This window comes from Callithrix jacchus, chromosome 3, assembly GCF_049354715.1.
Source record: "Callithrix jacchus isolate 240 chromosome 3, calJac240_pri, whole genome shotgun sequence".
NCBI lineage: Eukaryota > Metazoa > Chordata > Mammalia > Primates > Cebidae > Callithrix > Callithrix jacchus.
Genome location: NC_133504.1, coordinates 190,204,387 through 190,224,668, shown reverse-complemented (window position 1 = coordinate 190,224,668; position 20,282 = coordinate 190,204,387). Strand labels below are relative to the sequence as shown.

The 20,282-nt window shown below is 55.7% G+C and overlaps 2 protein-coding genes across 37 annotated transcripts in view; one reads left to right on the top strand and one right to left on the bottom strand.

The window, feature by feature from the left end:
- The window catches only part of ADD1 (adducin 1), a 96,601-nt gene extending 83,929 nt beyond the window's left edge, over nt 1–12,672 (top strand). For 3 of the 11 annotated variants that reach the window (XM_008993697.5, XM_008993695.5, XM_035294255.3), the window contains exons 13-16: nt 5,561–5,717; nt 8,707–8,805; nt 9,339–9,372; nt 10,780–12,672. In XM_008993697.5, the coding sequence (XP_008991945.1) occupies nt 5,561–5,717; nt 8,707–8,805; nt 9,339–9,372; nt 10,780 (291 nt within the window). In that variant the 3' untranslated portion in view covers nt 10,781–12,672. Of the gene's footprint in view, nt 1–73; nt 167–5,560; nt 5,718–8,706; nt 8,806–9,338; nt 9,373–10,779 lie in introns of all 11 variants that reach the window. The other 8 variants (XM_008993692.5, XM_008993691.5, XM_035294251.3 and 5 more) reach the window with 3 other exon arrangements.
- On the bottom strand, nt 12,529–17,105 carry SLC75A1 (solute carrier family 75 member 1). Of its 26 annotated transcripts, none has more exons than XM_078367679.1 (13): nt 17,066–17,105; nt 16,333–16,527; nt 16,147–16,243; nt 15,699–15,802; nt 15,188–15,346; nt 14,938–15,099; nt 14,616–14,724; nt 14,399–14,510; nt 14,110–14,218; nt 13,931–14,021; nt 13,777–13,824; nt 13,611–13,700; nt 12,529–13,132 (listed from the first exon to the last, which is right to left on the bottom strand). In XM_078367679.1, exons 2-13 carry the CDS (start codon nt 16,501–16,503, stop codon nt 13,089–13,091), a joined length of 1,296 nt encoding a protein of 431 aa, XP_078223805.1. In that variant the 5' UTR covers nt 16,504–16,527; nt 17,066–17,105; the 3' UTR covers nt 12,529–13,088. The 26 variants fall into 26 exon arrangements, 19 of the variants coding, with proteins under 19 accessions (XP_078223805.1, XP_078223800.1, XP_054109513.1 ...); XR_013533226.1 differs by lacking the exon at nt 12,529–13,132 and adding an exon at nt 13,151–13,521 and having other exon boundaries at nt 14,110–14,313; XM_078367677.1 differs by lacking the exon at nt 12,529–13,132 and adding an exon at nt 13,151–13,521 and having other exon boundaries at nt 14,110–14,341.
- Between the last annotated feature and the right edge of the window lie 3,177 nt (nt 17,106–20,282).

The following is a 20,282-nucleotide window of genomic DNA, read 5'->3' as shown; positions in this document are numbered from 1 at the left end:
GCTCCATCCTGTGCTCTCAGCCATTTCACAGGCTGGGCCTGGTGTGCTCTGGTGACTCGGTTTACTGTTTCAGGACGCACCTCTCTCTGACTGTACGGAAACTATCGAAGGGCTCGAGCTTACAGAGCAGACCTTTAGTCCCGCTAAGTCTCTCTCTTTTAGAAAGGTACTCACTGCCCTGTCCTTGACTACCTTTGGTGCGCCTCGCTTCCCTCCCCTTCCCCTCCTCGTCGTCTCCGCTCTTCAGGCATTAGTTACTGAAGTAGCTTCAAGTGGATCTTTAAATTATTTGTGAGATTGTACAGAAGGTTCTGTTCTGCCTACTCAATTCTTTTTTTTTTTTTTTTTTTTGAGACAGAGTCTTGCTCTGTCGCCAGGCACCAAGCTGGAGTGCAGTGGCGCCATCTCAGCTCACTGCAACCTTGGCCTCCCAGGTTCAAGCAATTCTCCTGCCTCAGCCTCCCGAGTAGCTGGGACTGCAGGCGCCCACTTCCGTGCCTAGCTAATTTTTGTATTTTAGTAGAGACGGGGTTTCACCGTGTTGGCGAGGATGGTCTTGATCTCTTGGCCTTGTGATCGGTCTGTCTTGGCCTCCCAAAGTGCTGGGATTACAGGCCACCACGCCCGGCCTTGATTCTTTAATGAAAACATTTGATATGAGGTGTGATAACAATTTACAGCGTTCTAAGTTGTGCTGAGAAATGGCCAGTCAGAGCAGTGGGGTGCAGTTCTGCACGGGACTTCGGTCAGTGCATGTTTTGTGTTTCAGAGTTTGCCTTTTCCATGATGCTGACTGCAGACAGGCTCTTCTGGGCAGTCCGTTGGCAGTGGCCACTCCCGAGTGCCCTTCCACCCTCGCTGGTTCAACTTTGACTGTCCATGTCATGAATGTAACTACTGAAGGTTATGTCATTGAAAGATGTCATTTCAGAGGAGTGGGGATTAAGACGGGCTTTGTCAGCCCTTCTTGATAAAATGTATTTATTTTTACCTCAAAAAAACCCTAAATAACATTTTTAAATGCTTCAGAGGAGAAGGACTTAGGAGAGTTTGAAAGCACATATTGTAATTTCCCTCTATGCATGCACATCTAGCATGTGCAGTAGGTGGAAGATCTGTCTGGTCTAACCACCCACATGGAAGGAAACCTTCCTGAGCATTTAGGCTGCTGGTGTGCAGGAGTTGGTGCCCAGGGCAGAGCATGGCTGGCTGCATGGTTGAGAGTCTCAGCTGAGATGTGTGTTTATCTTCTGGTCAAAGGAAATTTCCAGAACTGTCTCTTTTACTTGACACACCTTCATTGAGATGTATATGTCTCTTTAGTGGAGTTCCAGTTGCCAGATGGGAGCCGTTTTCTACCAAAGAGTCTGTATTCCTTTCTGTAATCCCTGCTGAACATTAATTCCACAGGTCCCGTCTCCCCCTATGCTTTAGAGTTTACTTTTGGCTGCCGTTCTTGGAAGAACTCAGAGCAGGGGACAAAGATGACTTTTTCGTATTTTGGCACTTCGTTGTGGTCTTGTCAGTTATTCTTTCTCTCCAGTGTGTGAGAGCCCAGCTGGCCTCCTGTGTGGAGTCCACATGCAGGGCAGCGCTGATATCCTTGTTAGAGCTCTCCAGAAAGCCGCTCGGGTCTCTGTGTTCAACCACCAGTTACAGCTTTGCGTGCTGTGTCCCAGTGATGTTCAGATGTGGGTGTGTCACAGTCACCTGGGTGCTTCCTGAAAAGAGGTAGGGTCACCACCTTCTGAACACTGTGCTCTCTGTGAGTGGTGCACCCAGATGGTGATTAGCAGAGAACACCACTGTACACCGACCCCAGAGGAAGAGATGTGACCCCTCTACGTAAATGCTTATTCCAGCTTTCTGTTTTCTCTACCTCCCGATTTCTGAAGTTCACTTTTGCAACCTTGATTGTTATCCCACACTGGCTAAAATACTCCTTTTTTTTGGTGAGAATGTGCTTCGGCACCATGGGAGTCCTTTACTGAGCGATTTTTTCACTTCATTTCATGTGGACCTCAAAAAGCAGCAGTGTGCTCCTTTCGGAACATGGCGCACATGTTGGGAAGTTGGATCTCCCTGACCAAGCAGGGAGGACTGTGTCCTGCACACTTCTCTCTAGTGCAGTGAGCATGAGATGCCTGCTTCCCATTTGAGAACCTGAGGAGTGAGTATTTGGGACTTAGGAAGCTGGGGCTTTTCTGGAAAGGATTTTCCTTTGCCTTTCATTTCTCTCTCACTGGTGACAGCCATACCCACAGTGCAGGTGTTGCCTTCTGACGGAAGAAGGGACAGTGAGTCACAGTTCAAACAGCAGTTCTAAGCCTGGCCGAAGGCGGTGTTGACTTTGCTTTGGGCATCAGAGCATGTAACCTGAAATACATGTATGTATATTTTTGAGACAGGGTCTCACTCTGTTGTCCAGGCTGGAGTGTGGTCAGGCTATCTTGGCTCAAGCAAGTCTCCCATCTCAGCCTCCCGAGTAGCTGGGACTACAGGTGCACATCACCACACCTGGCTAATTTTTGTATTTTTTGTAAAGACTGGGTTCTGCCATGTTGCCAAGGCTGGTCTCAAACTCCTGAGCTCAAGCAATCCATCTAACTCAGGCTCCCGAAGTGCTGGGATTACAGGGTGTGAGTCACCGTGTTTACCATAACCTGAAATAATTTTGGCTTCCTTCTGGGTTTAATTGCAGGTAAGGGATTAGAGATGAAGGGTGAGTCTACACTGCAAGCTGTTCAGCTCAGGGAAGGGCTCTGTGTTCCCATGGGCACCTCATCGGGGGCTGTGTTCCCTGCCACCCTTCATGCTCTGTGGTAGAAATGCAGAGGGACAGTAAGCCCACCCCTCAGACTTGAGTGACCTATGTTGAGCACCTGGCCTATGCATGGTCCAGCACTGGAAATGCCAGTCCAGATCAAAGTCAGTCCTGCTTACAGATGAAAGCCTGATACTCAGAGAGGGCAGCTGCTAGTGCAGGTTACACAGCCTCAGTCAAGTATGAAAAGTTTACTGAGCCTGTGTTTTGCTTTAGAGCCTCGTCAGGTGACCGGGAGGTGAGCAGTGTGGCAGGAGGGGAAGCTAGGCACATCCTGGTTTCTTGCCTGGGTCATCCATGAGTGGTGTGTGTTTCTCTGCATCTCAAGCATTGCTCTGTGTCCTTTCTTCAGAAGAATGTGATTCTCTGTTCCCGTAACTGGTCTTGACAGCAGCTTGGCCCTTAGCTGTGGTCTGGAGGAGGGAGCTCTTCACCACCGGAGACAGGGACCTGCTGTGCCTTGGGCTTCAGCTGTCTCAGTATGAGATAGCCCCACTTGTCTTTTGGGTCATCAGAATTTGGAAGAAGGGATTTGGTGTCTTGGTGGCAGTGGATTTTGATTTTGATTTTGAGACAGCATCTTGCTGTTGCCCAGGCTGGAGCGCAGTGGTACAATCACAGCTCACTGCATCCTCAACTTAGGCTGAAGGAATCCTCCCTCCTCAGCCTCCTAAGTGGCTGGGGCCACAGATGCACACCACCACAACCTAACTAATTTTTAAATTTTTTGTAGAGACAAGGTTTTACTATGTTGCCCAGGCTGTTCTTGAACTCCTGGGCTGAAGCAGTCCTCTTGCTTTGGCCTCCCAAAGTGCTGGGATTATAGGCATGAGCCATGGTGTCTGGCCGATAGTCGATTTTTCTTTTTCTTTTCTTTCTTTTTTTTTTTTAAACAGAACCTCACTCTGACACCCAGGCTAGAGTGCAGTGGCGCAATCTTGGCCCACCACAACCTCTGCCTTCTGGGTTGAAGTGAGTCTCCTGCCTCAGCCTCCCGAGGGACTGGAATTACAGGCACTCACCATTACGCCTGGCTGATTCTTTTGTATTTTTAGTAGAGATGGGGTTTCACTGTGTCCTCCAGGCTGGTCTTGAACTCTTGACCTCAGGTGATCCGCCTGCCTCAGCCTCCCAAAGTGCTGGGATTACAGGTGTGAGCTACCATGCTTGGCCTGATACTTGATTCTTAATATTTTATTTCTTTACTATTTGTAACCATTTGATTTAAATGAACTTAAGCATTTATCTCGTAATGAAAATGATATCAGGATGCAGGTGTAGCCAGCCAAACTGCCGTTGCTAGGATGCTGTCTCTAGAGTGCCATCGTATGAGGGCTCTTAGCAGCAGTTAGCCCAGCGGCTCCTTCTTCAGATAGTGAGGCAGGCCTCTGGTCAAGGGAAAGACTTCATTCGGGCCACAGAGCTAACACATGGCAGACAGGACTCAGCTTTCTGTCTTGGTGAGGCAGGGTGGCTTCCACACGAAAAGCCAGTGGGCCTTGAGTCAAGCTTGGTTCAGAAGAGGGTTCCCCTTGACCTGTTGACTGTCGAGAGTCTCCAGGCTCCTGGGCAAAGGTTGCCTATTCCAGCAGCCCATCCATCCCTCCCGGGGCTCTGTGTCACTGGTCAGTCATGGAGTTCCCCCAGACACCGGCTATGGGGTGTGCCAGGTGGTGACCACTCAGCCTATCCCAGTCAGTCCAGGCTCCCCCGTCTCTGCTTGAGGAGCAGTCGGCCCATGTGAGTTGAATTTCCCGAGTCAGCCGTGCTAGGACGCTCTTCATCTCTGGTGTTCACCCCTCACTGAGAGGAGCACTGAAGGACCAGGCCTGGCATCCAAGTGATTGTGGGTTCTCCTGTTTTGATTTGGTTTTGGAAGCTGTCATTCAGTCATGTGCATGTGTGTGAGTGCTGGGGAACTGTCTTAGAAGTGAGCTCCAGGGAATTTGGAGGACATTTTCCTGCCCCTGGCCCAACCAGGCTGCACTGTGGGCACAGCGCTGTGCTGGGGCAGGTGGGTATGAGTGGACTGCAGCCCCTGAGGCCCACCCAGCCCACTGGGCCTGCCCGCAGGCTCTGCCTCCTGCTTGAAGATTGGCTGTGGTCTGTGAGTGCCTTTGTGCTTCGCTTTGCTTTCTTTTTTTCTTTGGTAAAATGTTCACGGTTTTCCAAATTTCTCAGCTAAACACTGGTGTCTTGGGACATTTTGTTGCCTCTCAGTGTTTTGGGATAAGTTCCAGGAACTAGTTATCAACTAACCATAGTCAAAAGAACAGAACTTACCTGTGCTCTTAGAACATAAGCAGTTCTGAGCATGCCCTGCGCTGAGTGTTACAGATCGTGACAGTTTGTCATGAGGAAGATACTGACTTTCAAACAGCACCAGGAAAGGGCCTCTTCCCCATTGCTTGTCAGTGAGGAGCGGGCACCCTCCCGGGGTGCTCTGTGCTCTTGGTTCCGAACTTGGGCTCTTGCTTCTGAAACCTGGAGGGCTCTGTAGGGTTTCTTCTGGAGTTAACATCTGTTCCTCGTGGCACTGACCTGTGTTTCCATATCTACCACTGAAGGCTGCAGCTTAGCCTAGGCCTTGGGCCCATGGCGGTGCAGTCTCAGCGGCGTCTGCTCCGGGAAAGCTTCCTGCCCCCACACCCCCGCCCCACCTGCAGCCTGTCTGGGAGGAGGGAGAGTCCCTACTGGGCTGGGGTCCTGCAGACCAGACATCCCTTTCATTCACAGGGAGAGCTGGTGACAGCCTCCAAGGCCATCATTGAGAAGGAGTACCAGCCCCACGTCATTGTGAGCACCACAGGCCCCAACCCTTTCACCACGCTCACAGACCGCGAGCTGGAGGAGTACCGCAGAGAGGTGGAGCGGAAGCAGAAGGGCTCCGAAGGTGAGTGCTTGTGGTACTGGGTACTCCCTGGGAGCTTCTCTGTGGTCCAGGTGCTGGCTGTGGGTGGTGGTAAGAATAATCACATGATCAAAGACAAACCTTTTGATTGGTTAAGACCAGAACTTTATTCAGTACTCATTTCCAAGCTAGTCACTTGGGCCAGAATGGAAGAAATTGCAAAGTTAGGCACACTTGTGAGTGGCTCTGGCGAGGAGGGACACATGACTTGTGGTGGCCACTCACTAGTATCTGTGCCCCGTACTAAGACATTGGTGGGGCCCCTTTGCAAAACAAGACTGGGCCTGAAACTGTTCCACTGTGGTCCCATCCAGCAGCTGTGACGAAGGCGGGGGCGAGAGGAGCAGCGAGGGGCCACCCACAGAGCTCTGGGCTGGAGGGCACTGGTCCTTCTCTGAGCACATGTCTGTCCACCTGGAGTGACCAGAACATTGACAAAAGAATACACTAATTTGGATTAGTTAGTAGGAAAGTTAACCTGAATATATTTTTAAGAGACATTTGTCTCTTTTACAAACACACTATTTCTGTCTGTTGAAACCTCACTGGGGAACCTCTGTGAAGCTGGGGAAGTGAAGCTCTGATTTCAGCAGACAGAAATCAAACCCAGTGGGTTTGATTCATTCATGCTCATTGTGGCTAAGCAGTTATCATGCCAGGGACATGCTGAGTGCTGTCGTGTGTACATTTCATTCTCAAAGTGGGAGATAGGTCGTTTTCCCCCAGTTGGAGCAGAGGAGTAGGGGGCTCTGCCGCAGGGTGGCTCTCAAGAACGATGTTCTGCATGGCCCTGATTTGGACAGAAGTGTACTCCTTTCCTCACTAAGTCTTCAGTCGAAGCAGTCAGCCCCAGCCTCTGCAAGGGGACGCCCCGAACGTCTTTACTGTGCTTGTGTGTAGGGCTGGGGTTTCTTACAGAAATCCTCTTTCTCCATAAACCTTGAGGGTCCCCCATGCAGGTGTGGTCACAGGCCTGAGGGTGAACGTGCAGACTGCCGTGGCACCTGCTCAGATCCCGGTAGGAGCGGCTGGTGCAGCCTGTACTTCTCCTGGCAGCTCACTGACAAAGGCGGTCAGTTGTCAAAGATGGGGCAGTCTTAAGCGAAGGAAAAGAAACGGCTCTGGTGTTAGACCCTCACAAAGCAGGTGGTTTCAATGTCAGGGTTTGAAAAGGAAATTGAGAACTAAGGAGAGAAGCAGGTCTCCAGTGCCTCTTCCTTGGGGGCTCTGGTGGCTTAGCCACTTTTCCCCCAAGCACCCTGCTGCCAGTGCTCTTGGTCACTAAGCACTGAGCAGCCTTGGTGCTGGCACCAGGAAGACCCAGGGGCACAGGGCCTTCCGCCAGGAGGTTCCACCAGCATCCTCAGGGCCGTGAGCTATAACTCAGGTTTTTACTGAACCCTAAGTATGCTTCTCAGCCCCCGGGTCAGCCTTGCTGGAGCCATCTCAGTGTGTGGGGCTGACCCTGGCCCTCCTGGGAGCCAGGCACTCCTTCTCAGATGACCTCTTACCTGTGTTTTGTCTTATTCTAGACCAGCCACTGCATTTTGTAGCTGTTGCTGAAATTTGAGTCATGGAAAAACTATTGCTGAATTTTTTTGTTTCTTTGTGTGTGTGTGTGTGTGTGTGTGTGAGAAAATGCCTGCAGATGCTGAATTGTTTTCTGGTATTACACTCTTACCGTTCAGATCTTCACACACACCAGGCCCTGATGCTGGTTGTCTCCCTCCAGTGAAGCTTTGAGCCATTAATAGAACTGCATGTCTCAGAGTAAGAACTAGAGGTAGTCAGCTTGAGCTGTGGGTCATGTGGCCTAATCCTAGTTCCTGTGCACATGCGCACAGACATGTGTCTGCCCTTTGGAGTCTTCTGGGACCTGAGTAACCAGACTGTATTTAAGTCAAACGAGATACCTGGAGTTTCCCCCACGTGTGTGAGGCTCCTTCAGCAGGGCTGTGATGGCAGCTGAGTGGATGGGGATGGCTCTGGCCGTGCTCTGTGATCACGGAGCTGTCAACAGGAGAACCCACAGGAGATCTGATCTGGCCCTTGGTGTAGGGTGAGGGGAGTGTGTGCCACAGGTAAAATGCAGGCTGGCTGTCAGAGGCCAGCACCTTTTCCTGATTCAGGCTGTATGCTTACTCAGGTAGGTGGTATGACAGCCATTTTATAGACGCCTGGCTTCAGGAAGGTAGCTAGCTGCCAACATGGTGTTTGGGAAGGTGAGCCAGCTGTTAGGGTGGGCGCTTGGGAGCAGAGGCCCTGGGAGGTCAAAAGGGTGGTGACAGCTGCTTGTTCAAAATATGAGACCTGCTGATCCTAAGCTATTAATCTAAACTTCTTAAATAAAGACGGAGATGGAAGGAGTGAGGATAGTGTTGATCCATAGTTTTCCCGAAATGAGAAGTAGACTTGGAACTTTCTATATCCAGGGTCCTAGTTCCTGCGTTTTTTCTTCTGGTCCTTATTAGCATTTTTCACTTTAAAAAATAAAAATATGCACTACAGTTGCCAAGTTTAAATTAGTGGGATAAGACGCCCTACCACAGAAGTAAAACCAAAATAATGCTCATGTGATGTCCCTTGAGGTGGTGCACAGGGGCTCAGGACCCTTGGCCACCTGCTAGGCAGGGAGAAGACAGGGAGGGAAGGGCTCCCTCCTCACCCAGGACAAGTGGGGACAGGCCAGGGTGCACCATCTGAGTCCATCAGAGGCAGCTCTGGCAGATCCTCTCTGGAATAAGAATAGAAATGAATTTTTTATTTTAAGTCGGTTAAGTTTCTCTGAAATTCACATCAGTCAACACCCAGGTCACAGCTCCCTTCATCCTCTCTTGGTAGGATTAAGGGAAAGTGTTGAGAGAGCCCTGCCTTCTCAGAGTGTGGCTGGGCGGGCTCCCGTCTGGCAGGGAGGTGGGTGCTGGCCCATGGTGCCCACAGCTCCTACCATATCCTTCTTGCTTCTCTGCAGAGAATCTGGATGATACTAGAGAACAGAAAGAAGAGAGTCCTCCTGACCAGCCTGCGGTCCCCCACCCGCCTCCCAGCACTCCCATCAAGCTGGAGGAAGGTGAGCTCTGGGTGGCAGTGGCTGCCCCAATGTGGGAGGGTGCACGGCTCGTGCGCGCTGTGACTCAATGTGGCGGGAGTTGTGTTAACACCAATGCAGAAGTGTGTGCTTGCATCAACGCCAGGACGTGACACCTTCTCTCTCCTCCTGTGCTGGTTCTGTCCTGGGTAACTCCAGGCAAAACAGATTTGTAAGTGAGCTGTGACCAGGTAGGAAGGCCGACCTCAGGGGTCGGAACCCACCGTGGTTGCTGGTGTCCGCAGTGCCCGTTGCTCGCACACACCTCATGCCGTGTTGTCATGCAGACCCCACCTCCGGAGGTGCCCTCCGCTGTGTGAACCGCACGCCGGCTGTCTCTCAGCCACCGTGTGTCTGTGGTGTGTGATACCGGGTGTCTGTCCCTTGGTCTCGTACATCTGTGTCTCTCGTGAAGCCCGTGGCCCTGCCTTTCTTCTTCTGTAACCCGATGGCTGTGACTGAATGCATAGATTCTCTCCTTGTGCTTTTTCTTCCTGTGGCTGCGTCACAAACAGGAGACGGCTGCGCTAGAGAGTACCTGTTACCCTAGTAAGTACCGCGCCGCCTCCGCTCTCCGCCGGTGCCCTGTGCTTTGCCTCATTCTCCTGCTGCTTTGTTGTTGATTAAGTTTTGTTTTCTGTTTATTTAAAATAAAAACAGAAAGCCCCTTTTTTTGTACCCAGTCCCTTGGAGGCCTTTCTGGAAGCGGCTCAGTCACCTGAGCACTGTGCTGCCTTCAGCGGTAGCGGGCGCTCCCTCGGGACCTGTATACACCTAGGTGTGCCGCCGGGCCACTCTGGGCCTCAGAGGTCCTTACCTCCGGCCGTAGAGGGTCTCTTGGGATTGCTTGGTGGGAGGGTTTTACCATCTTGGATCCGACGTAAGTGCAGCTTAGTTCAGATAGGGCAGGGCTCTGCCACCTGCTGCGTGGGGTCAGACTGCTTTGGACCTTTGCTGAAGCTGGGACTGGGAATTGGAGGTGGGCAGAGGAGCCGATATTGGATCCTTTTAAAGCAGTGTGATGTTGGCTCAGATGATAGCTCTCCAGAGCAAGCGCCCTGGGGCGGCCTCCGTCCTAGCATCAGCCGCACCTCCTCCGGGGAGAGGAGAGGCACCTGTGTGCCCACAGCCCTCTCCCTGGCCCTGAGGAAGTGGGGCCCGGAATTAGCACGGTCAGCTGGTGGGGTGGTGGCGCTTCCAGCCTCCCAGAGGTAAAATACTGAGGGTTTAGAGCCAGGGCCTCCTATGCTGCTCCTAACCGCTCAGCTGACTCCCCCGGCCGTGATGTGTGGCTTGATTTTTAAACACTAAACAGCTTGTGGTGCCTAACCTGTCAGTCGCTGGTAACTTTGTAGGCTGTTTACAAATGGACAAAGCGGGTGCCCATGTGAGTGTAGAAGGAAGGTACCCCTAGGTCGTGTCCTTAGGGCCACTGTGCTCCCTCACAGATGTCCACTCCTGACCCTCACTGGCTGGAGTTTTGGCCCCCACTCCTTGCCTTACGGGCCATCTCTTTCCTTTTCATTAACTTCCAGCCTAAACGGTTTTCTGGATGTTGACATCACACACGTGCGTGGGAGTTAAGCACGATTTTCTACTGACTGTTTTGGGGGAGACCAGGTGTTGTAGACCCAGGTTTACATGCCCTTAGGGTGACCAGGCAGCCTTCTCTTCACATGATGATAACGGGACATCCTCCTTCAGCTGTCCTTAGGTCGTGCTGCTGTCTTTCTGGCGGCGGGACCCAGGCTGGGATGGGGTGTGGTGTCAGCACACTGCCCACCAGAAGCAGCTAAAAACCGCCCCAAGACCATCCAGCCTTAGAGTAGAGTAGATCATGTTACGTTTCTTGTCTTAGTAAAAATCCATAGAGTAAAATGGCAGTTTCCTGTGTGGGGAGCCCCCATCTCAAGCTGGGCAGGACCCCTTAACCCCATCTCTCACCTCACCCACCAGACCTTCCGCCGGAGCCGACGACTGGAGATGACAGTGATGCCGCCACCTTTAAGCCGACTCTCCCCGATCTGTCCCCTGACGAGCCTTCAGAAGCACTTGGCTTCCCAATGTTAGAGAAGGAGGAGGATGCCCATAGACCCCCAAGCCCCACTGAGGCCCCTGCTGAGGCCAGCCCCGAGCCAGCCCCAGCCCCAGCCCCAGCCCCAGCCCCAGTGGCGGAAGAGCCTGCCCCCTCAGCTGCCGACGAGGGGGCTGCTGCGGACCCTGGCAGTGATGGGTCTCCAGGCAAGTCCCCATCCAAAAAGAAGAAGAAGTTCCGTACCCCGTCCTTTCTGAAGAAGAGCAAGAAGAAGAGTGACTCCTGAAGGCCCTGCGCTAACACTGTCCTGTCTGGAGTGACCCTGGCTCTGCCAGAGTCCCCGACTAGTCTCGTGCTCTGTCCTTGTGTAATGGAATGCAAAAAGCCAAGCCCTCCGCTAGCTAGAGCTCTCCGTCACGTGACCAGCCCTGTGCGTCCCGGGGCTGACCGAGTGTGTGCTCTGCAGCCCCGCCCCACCCTGCCCCTTATCCTCTCTGCCTCAGCTTCTGAGGAAGACCTGGTCTCCCCACAGGTGGGAGGCACTAAGTCATGGTTCTGGCTGGAACGTACTAGAGGCTTCTGCCAGTTTTGGCTCCAGGTGTCACCCTCCTGAGTCTTCACCTCTCCCGCTGTCCTACCTGTTATGAAATCACCACATTCTGTCTCTGCTTGGCTTCCCCTCCACCCTAAGGTCTCAGGTGACGAACTCAGACTCCTGGCTTCATGTGGCATTCTCTCTGCTCAGTGATCTCACTTACATCTATATACAAAGCCTTGGTCCCGTGAAAACACTTGTGTGCCCACCAGCGGCCTTGAAGAGGCAGGTCTGGGCCAAATGCTGGGCAGGAAATGCCAGCAGCAGATGGGCCTGTGTGCACCCAACATGACGCTATGCATGGTCTGACCAATGATCCCTTGACCAGAACCGCATTCAGGAGCTCAGTTTCTTTTTCACTCGGGCCCCTGGATTCCTGTCGTAGGGAAGGTATATCAGGAGGGGAAAGAGTCCTTTCTAGAAGTTTCTTTCAGCAGGTTTACAGTTTAGCTTACATTTTTGACTGTGAACATGAACAGGCTGCTTTTTGCTTTTTTCTTTCCAGACCCCGCAGCAGAGCACTTTTCACTTACTTGGGGGAAGTTTCAGGGAATCTGTTCTCCCCTTAACTCGGCCAGAAAGATGCCCTAGTGTGATAAACGGTAAGAAGGTGGAGGGCAGCCCCGGGGCCTCTCACCGTCTCCGTCCTCCGTGCCCTGCTTGGCTGGTAACTGTTACTCTCACTTCCCTGGAAAAGGGCTCAGAGCTGCTGAGCAGGAACTGGAGGGTGATCCATTTCAGGAGCTGCCCCAGGACCAGCCTGACTAGGTGCAGGCCAGCTTGTGTGGGACAGGCCCCTGGTAGAGCTGGTGCCAGACGTAGGCTCAGGTCCTGGGCATGACGGGCCAAGCCACTTTGGGTCCCACCGATTGGACGGCCGTGTGAGCACTGGGCTGCCACATGGCACTGACCGCTGCCTGGAGCTGCTCTCTGAGCCGCAGGGCCTGCTACGTGGGCAAGCGCGCTGCTTTTCTTACGTGCTGTTTTGTTGCCAAGGCAGAGTGAAAGTCCTTAACCGTGGACTCTTCCTTTACCCCTCCTTTTATCCCTTCCTTTATCCCACATATGCAATGACTTTTAATTTTCACTTTTGTAGTTTAATCCTTTGTATTACAACATGAAATATAGTTGCATATATGAAAACAGACTTGGAAGGACAGGTCCTGAATGTCCTTTCTCCATTGTAACGTTTTACTCACAAATAAAATTCTTTAAACAATTTCCGTGTCTAACCCTGGGAAGCAGTTTTACATTTTAATTTCTTTTTCCCAGGTTTGTCTCCTGCGCCGAAAGGAGACCTCCTGAGTGTTCATGTCTTGATAAAATGTCATCTACAGCTGTGGGTGCAGGAAGACGTGCCAGCCCAGCACTCCTGTTGTCCCTCCCCATGGGAACTCAGGGTGGTCAGGGAGCTGCTGGCCTGTCCTTGTGATGGTCCCAATCTCACCGTCACTATGCGTTCATGTCTGATGGGGAAGGCTCTGTGCTGGGAACAGCTTGCCAGGGTGTCAGGCACAGTGCCAGATGCCACCTGGCCAAGGCTGACCCCAGCCTTGGAGGGGCCTGCCTGAGTCCCCAGACTGCCACTGTGCAGAGGGGGAAACTGAGCGTCTGGAGGAGCCTTGGACCCTTCATTCAGCTCCAGCGGCCTCTCCTGGTGAGGGCGGCGAGGCACGGCTCTGTATGGAGAAAGGCACTTGGTATAAAATAGCTGCTTTATTTTGTCATCAGAGACCTGGTACATATTTTAAAAAAACAAACAGCCTTGCAGTGCTACTGCTCGGAGTCATAAAGGAGTGAGCCCAGAGGAGTGGCTGAGGTCTCCTGCTGGGGGGCTGCCCCCCCCAACTGGATCTCTGGACTAGGAAGGAGGGGGGTCAGGCAGCGGGCAGGGGCCTGGCCCAGGCTTCCACTCCATGCCTGGCGCCTGCAGCCTGGGAGCAGTGGCTCAGCTACTCAGCCTTGAGCATCTGTGCCGGACAACTCAGCTTCCGCAGGAGGAGGAAGGGGAGCAGGAAGAGCCCAGACCACACGGTGAAGCAGGCCTGGGCCCCAGCCAGCCAGTACACTGTGGAGAGACATCGGCATTACCCAGACCCCGAGGGGGCTGGCACTGGGGAGACAGAGCAAGTGCCCAGCACCATCCTACGCCCTCACCTGAGGCAGCCACCAGGGGCCCTGCAGCCCTAGCCAGAGCACCTAGGCTGCGCAGTGTGCCCATGACTGTGCCCTTCTGCCCTGGCGAGCCTGTGGGGAGAGATGCAGTCAGGGGCCACTGCCCTTCTCCCACCTGGGTGGCTTCAGCCAAGGGAAGGGAGCTCACCATAGCCGGCGACCACAGAGGACAGGCAGGGCACCACAACTGCAGCGGCTGGTGGGGGACATTTTTGAGGAGGCACCAGTCAGCCCAGGGGAGGGTGCATAACCCCGCTCCTGCTGCCCATCATCTGATCCCCCGCCAGGGCAGGGCCACTCACCGAAGGAGTAGAGCAGCAACCCCAGGCCCAGCATGGGCAGAGAATGGCCCCAGCCGATGAGGAGGAAGGCAGGCACCAGCAGCAGGAGGGCCTGTGGGTGGGCACGGTGGCCTCAGCATAACCCACACCTTGCAGGGCTCGGGACCACCCTGCCACCCGATTGGGAGGAAGCTCCCTACCCGCTTCACAGCCGCGACTTCCCCGCCAGGGTGGATCCGCCGGGCATAGGCACCCTGGATGGTGGCCATGGTGAGGCCAATGAGGAAGAACATCTTTCCCTGCTGCAGGCTGGGAGCAGGTGTGTTAGTGCCCAGCCCTGCCGGCTGACCCTGGGGCAGGGCCACCTGGGGCAGGGCCAGGGCGAGAGTGGCTGCCAAGGCTTCCTGGGGGTGGGGGTTGGGAGAGTCATCCCTGAAGCAGGGGACATTAGTTCAGGGTGACAGCAGGCCATCCCCAGTGGGGACCCACCTGCTGAACTGGAAGCGCTGGTGTGTGAGGAAGCTCAGTGTGTACTCCAGGCCCGAGAACAGGAAGAGGTAGATGAAGTAGACGAGGCCCAGGCGGCGCAGGCTGCTGAGCCCTGGGGGGAGGTAGAGGGAGCTGGGAAGGCAATCACAGCAGGGAAGGACTCCACCCGGCCAGCCCAGGGGAGAGCAGGCTCCACTTGGGTGGGTCGGGTCCTTACTGTCTCCAGCAGGTGGGTTCTGGCCATGAGCAACAGCGGAGAAGTGCAACAGGGCCAGGGGGCTGAGCAGGTCGGCAGCACCTCGGAAGCCCAGAGCAATAGAGGGTGCCTGTGGGGACGGGAATGGAGAGCCTGCAGCCCAGGTAACAGATGCTGCCTCTGCACCTCACCTCTGCCACAAGGGACTGTGGCCTCAGCCCCAGCACCAGGAGAGAGCAGCCCAGCCTCCCTGGCATCTGGGACTGGCACACAGGGGCATCCTACAGAGCTATGGAACCAAGCCCCCAGCCCCTGGGCCTGTTGGTCCAGACCACAGCCCTACCCGTTTCTCCACGGGCAGTGTCTCCGGCAGGAAGCAGAAGATGAACAGCAGGTCGGAGGCTGCGAAGAGCAGGGCAAACCAGGGTGCCATTTCTACGGGCAGGGAGGCTCCAAGCATAGGGCCTAGGGTAAAGCCCAGAGAGAAGGCCACCCCGATGACCGCCTAGGGAGAAGACCACCTGAGCTGTGCAGGGAGGCTCCAGGCCCGGAAGTCCCCACCCAGACCCCACAGGTCCAGCCTGTGCGCTTACCATGCCTTGGCTTCGGGCCAGAGGCGAGCTCAGGTCAGCAATGATGGCTGTGGAGAGGCTGACGTTCCCCTTGCTGATGCCCCCAATCAGCCTGGAGGCCAGGAAGGCCGCAAAGCTCCCAGATGTGGCCCAAACGGCATACGAGGTGGCCACACCCGTCTGCCCAGGGGCAGGGGCCAAGGGGCATGGGCAGTCACAAGGCCAGGAGTGGCTCAGAGCGGGGCTTGGCACCCAGGCAGCACCCCTCAACCCTGCCCTGTTTCGAAGCCTCTGAGGGGCACCTGTGTTCTCAATGCCTCTCTAGGGACCAGGAGCAGCTCCTTGAAAGCCTGGCTGTACAACAGGAGCCACTAGTCCCCCAGAGAACCCCCTCCAGGATGTGATGAGGGCCAGCCAGTGGCTGTGAGTGGCCCACAGTCACCCGCCTCTCCCCACTGCCCCACCTAACCCCACGGGGCTCCTGGCTGCATGAGTGGAGGCTCCCCCATGGCACCTAGATCCAGGGACATACCAGGGACAGCAGCATCATGGGGCGCCTCCCCAAGCAGTCAGAGGTGGCCCCAGTGAGGGGTGCAGAGAGAAACTGCAGGACAGAGAAGGCCGAGCCAATGAGACCTGAGAGAGAGAGGTCACTGCCATGGGGCTGCCTTGCACCACGAGCTGTGGTCTCAGGGCCTTCAAAGCCAATGTCCAGCTCCATCCTGAGGGTCCAGCCATGCTGAGCCACACACTCACAGGCCACGGCCCTTGAGCTGAGGCAGCCCCAGTGGAGAGATGAGAAAGGATATGGACATGACACGCAGAGGCAGGGGATCATGCCCAAGAGCCAGATGTGTGGGCAAGTGCTCCAGATTGATGCCAGCCCAGGGAGTGGGAAGGGAAGGACCAAGAATTGAGAAGGGGTCTGGTCTGGAGGTAAGACCCTACAGGGCCTGCCAGGAGCACAGAGCCAGCCATACCTCCGAAGAGGACGCTGTTGTACCTCTTCTCCACTGGCATCCCGATGGCGTTGGCAAACCAGTCCACCCCGCGCTGCCAGGAGCCATAGAGGGGATCCTAGGGGATGAGGAGGCACAATAAGGGCTGGGGAGGTCCGATGGGCCTGGGGGTCTGGGGGCACTGTGGGCCGCAGGGCAAGTACTCACGTGGGCACGGCCGTGGCTCTCCAACAGCCCAGGCAGCAGGGGCAGCAGCAGCGTGAAGGCCAGGAGGTCCAGCAGGAGGCCAAGGAAGATAACGGTGACCACGCGGCGTTCCGGCGGCTGCTGGCGGATGGGTGGGCGCGGGGTGCAGCCTCCACCCCCTCCCCATCCCATGGTGGCTGCTCCAACCTGGCCTGACTGGGATGCGGCAGGTCGGCTGAGGGGTGAAGCTGAGTCCTGCAGGGCCTGCCATACTCCCACCCCCGACAGCCGGCGAGCACCCTACACGTAGGGGCTGATAGCAGGTGCTCCGGCCTACCCGACACAGGGGCCGTTCTGGGCTGCGCGATGCCCCCGCCCCGACCCAGGCATCAGGAAACGAGGGCTTCGGGGGTTGTGAAAGAAACCGCAGCCTCAAAGGCAACGGTCCCGAGGGACCGGGATGAAAACGTCGCAGTCGCGGCCCCACCCCGTCTCACGGCCGCGCCTCCCACGCCCTCGTAACAGAGCGGGAGAGGCAACTTGATGCCGGGGGGGACCCGGACCCCAACCGCAGCCCGCAGGCCCAGATCCAGGCCCCTGGCCCAGGCTCGGCCTCCTTGGGGACCACAGCGTACACACCAGACTCAGGAGCGCCCCCAACCCCGCGCACCCCTGGTCCAGCCCCCGACAGCCGCCACCCCGCACGCCCCCGGTCCAGCTCCCCATCCCCGCGCGTCCCCGTCCCGCCCCGCACCTGCCGCGGCAGCGAGCTCAGGACCGACGTCGCGGAACTCAGCGCCAGGCACGCTGCCGGGGGTGGGATGGCCACGCCCGGTCACGCCCCGGAAGTGACGAACATGTCAGCACGTCCTCTTCCGGCCGGAGGCGGTGACGAGTTTCGCGTAGGTCTCCCGGCTCGCTGGTCGGCTGTGGGTTAGCAGCGCCGTGACCCGAGCGGAAGAGCTGTTGGGGCGAGGACGGGTCCCACGTGACCCCGAGGCCGAGACTCCCTGCCTGGCCACCTTGGGCCCACGCCACCCGCTCCGCCGAGCGGACTCATGGGCCTCAAGCGAGCGCCGGCGCAGCCTCTGCCCCACGCCTCTGCGCCCTGCGGGCCTGGCCTTCCTCGTGGAAGAACCGCCGGCTTCGGGGCCGCACTCTGGGGCCAGACTCCTGCCACACGTTCAGCGGCGGCCTCGGGCCTGGGGCGGCAGCACAGCCACTCTGCTCGGAGCTCGTGGGCTGACCCGCTGTCTCTGTACAGCTGCTTTTTCTGTGTCTGCCGCTGAGCCTGAAGTCCCAGGACAGGCGGCCGAGGAGGAAAGATGGTGTGAGTTAGGTGAGCAGAGACAAAAAGCCACCGGACCCGGTTGGCACCTTTTCGGCGTCCTGGGCCTGCAGCCCTGCTCCCTGGGTCACCCGAAGGAGGAGCTGGCGCTCTTGCTGGGCACAGAAGCACTTACCTAGCCCAGCGCTGGAGGAAACGGTTCCCCTCGGCTGGAGGAGCTTTGGGCCTGGCTGCTGCCCGTGGCCGTGCCCGTGCCCGTGCCCGTGCCCGTGCCCCAGGGCCAGCACGCTCACGGAACCGCGCCGACGCCTGGCCTGCAGTCAGCTCCCACCTCCCTCCCACCTTCTAAAATGCCCGCGGATCTCTTGTGGCGGACCCCAACCAGATCCACATGGGGAAAGGAATCAGGTGGCACACGTTCTGCCTAATAGATGCAGTTTTCCACCTGCAGCCAAAAAGACAACCTGTTATTAGCTCTTTCCCCAGAGGACAGGTGTCCCTATGAAAATGCGGTTGCAGAATTGTAACAGGCAAATGAGAGAGATCTGCCCTGAGCAGCCCCACCTTGCTTATAACCTCCAGGCTGTCCTTGTTCATTCCTGGGCATAGGCTCAACTAACTTTGGGAGGAACTGAGTTTAAGATGAAGGTGCTAACGGCCCTTTCCCAAAAGAAACCTTTCCTGGGGACTAGACTCCCATTGTGGGACTAACAGATGAGCCACAAGGTCAGAAATTATGGTTTAGGAGTCATGCAGCTGGAGGCTGCAGGACTCTGACCCTCCCCAAACTTGCTGGGGATAACATCACTATTGTAAAGCCCAGGATGACTGCTTGAGATATTTTGCGACCCTCCCTGCGCTTGATGAATCAGCTGGCACCACCTAGGCTCTTCCGATCTTTCGGCCCCACCCAGAGAATAGCTTCGCACCCCTGATTTCATCTCTGACCCAGTCAGCACTCCTGACTCAAGTTATCCTTAAAAACCGGCGCAGTGGCTCTCACCTGTAATAAAACAGCACTTTTGCACACACAAGGTGGGTGGATCACGAGGTCAAGAGATTGAGACCATCCTGGCCAACATGATGAAACCCCGTCTCTAGTAAAAATACAAAAATTAGCTGGGCATGGTGGTGCGCACCTGTAGTCCCAGCTACTGGGGAGGCTGAAGCAGAAGAACTGCTTGAACCCAGGAGGTGGAGGTTGCAGTGAGTTGAGATCACTCCACTGCACTCCAGCCTGGCGACAAAGTGAGACTCTATCTGAAAAAAACCCCTCTAATCCCCACATGCTCAGGGAGACTGAGCAATAAGCTCCAGTCTCCCACACAGCTAGCTCTGCATGAATTACTTTTTCTCTATTGCAAATGCCCTCTGTCAAGGTATCAGGGAATGTGAACCCACTGGGTGGTTACACCTTTACCCATGCTTCCAGGTGGATCACCTGCCCTCTTCAATGCCAGCACATTCTGTCCTGGAATGGATAACAAGGCCTCAACGGAGAGCCTGGTCCCACTTTTTTCTGTCCTGTTCTTTTCCTCTTTGCTTGGACAGCTGGGCAGCTGCCCTGAGTGCTAGGGCTTGGTGAATTAAAGTGGCAGTAGCCGTGTGGCAGAGAAAACGTGTAGGTGGGTGAAACCCTGCAGCCATTGGTGTTAACGGCATCCTGGGCCTACACAGGGACAAGGTGAATAGCCAGCCAGCCTAGCTGGTGGATGTGACAACCCTAGACCCTTCTAGATTTGTGGACCACGCACCTGCCAGACCTGTCTCCAAGCCATTCTAGGGAGGCTGGGTAAGATGCCTGTCAGGGCCTGGGCCTCATCTTCAAGCTGCCAGCGTCAACCTAGCTGCCACCAGGGCTGTCTCTGTCTTCCACTCTACAGAGGGACTGTCTGGTTCTAAGCTCCAGGCCAACCACGGCAGCGACTGCCTCTCACAGAGGGCTCATGCTGCACTCCAGCTGTGGCCTCAACACCTCCCAGCAAACACAAAGCCAAACTCCTCCTTCTCCCCAGCAACTGCTTCCTTGTGAGAGACCCCACACCTCCCTCAGAAGCCAGAACTGGGTCGTTGTCACTTTCCTCACCTCCCCAGTTCTAGTCTGCTAATCCTCACATCTCACCATGGTCACCGTGGCGGCTAGACATGTGACCTCAGCGATGCTGCTTCGTGCACACTCTAGGGCAGGCTGGTCACGGCGGGATCTGGTGTGGTGTGAACTTGATGCCGAGCTTTTCCTGGGATGCTGGCCGAGGACACAGGCGCTGTGCTTGCCCTGGCTCGCAGCCCCACAGGGGCTCTGTAGTCCCCTGGGAAATGCCTTGGGCTGCAAGGCCATATGCCGTATTGGTTCAGGGAAACCTTCTTCAGCACCTCCCTCAGCAAGGTATCTGGTCCCAACAAGCCTTGCACTGTGAGGATGTGGCAGCAGCGTCCGGGGTATGGCCCCCTGGCCAGCTTGTGAAGTTCAAGGGGTTCATTACTTCTCACAGCTCACAGGCCCTCCTGGGTCCAGCCAACATGAGGGCTGACCTCCCTTGGTTAGTGCAGGGTAAAAGCACTTGGCAGAGCCGTCTCATCCCTAACTTCCACATCCGATTCTGACCTGAAACCACCTCCCAGGTCGGCACAGACACAACCCAGTCTCTCCTCTCACCTTCCACAGTGCAGTGTCCTCAATCAG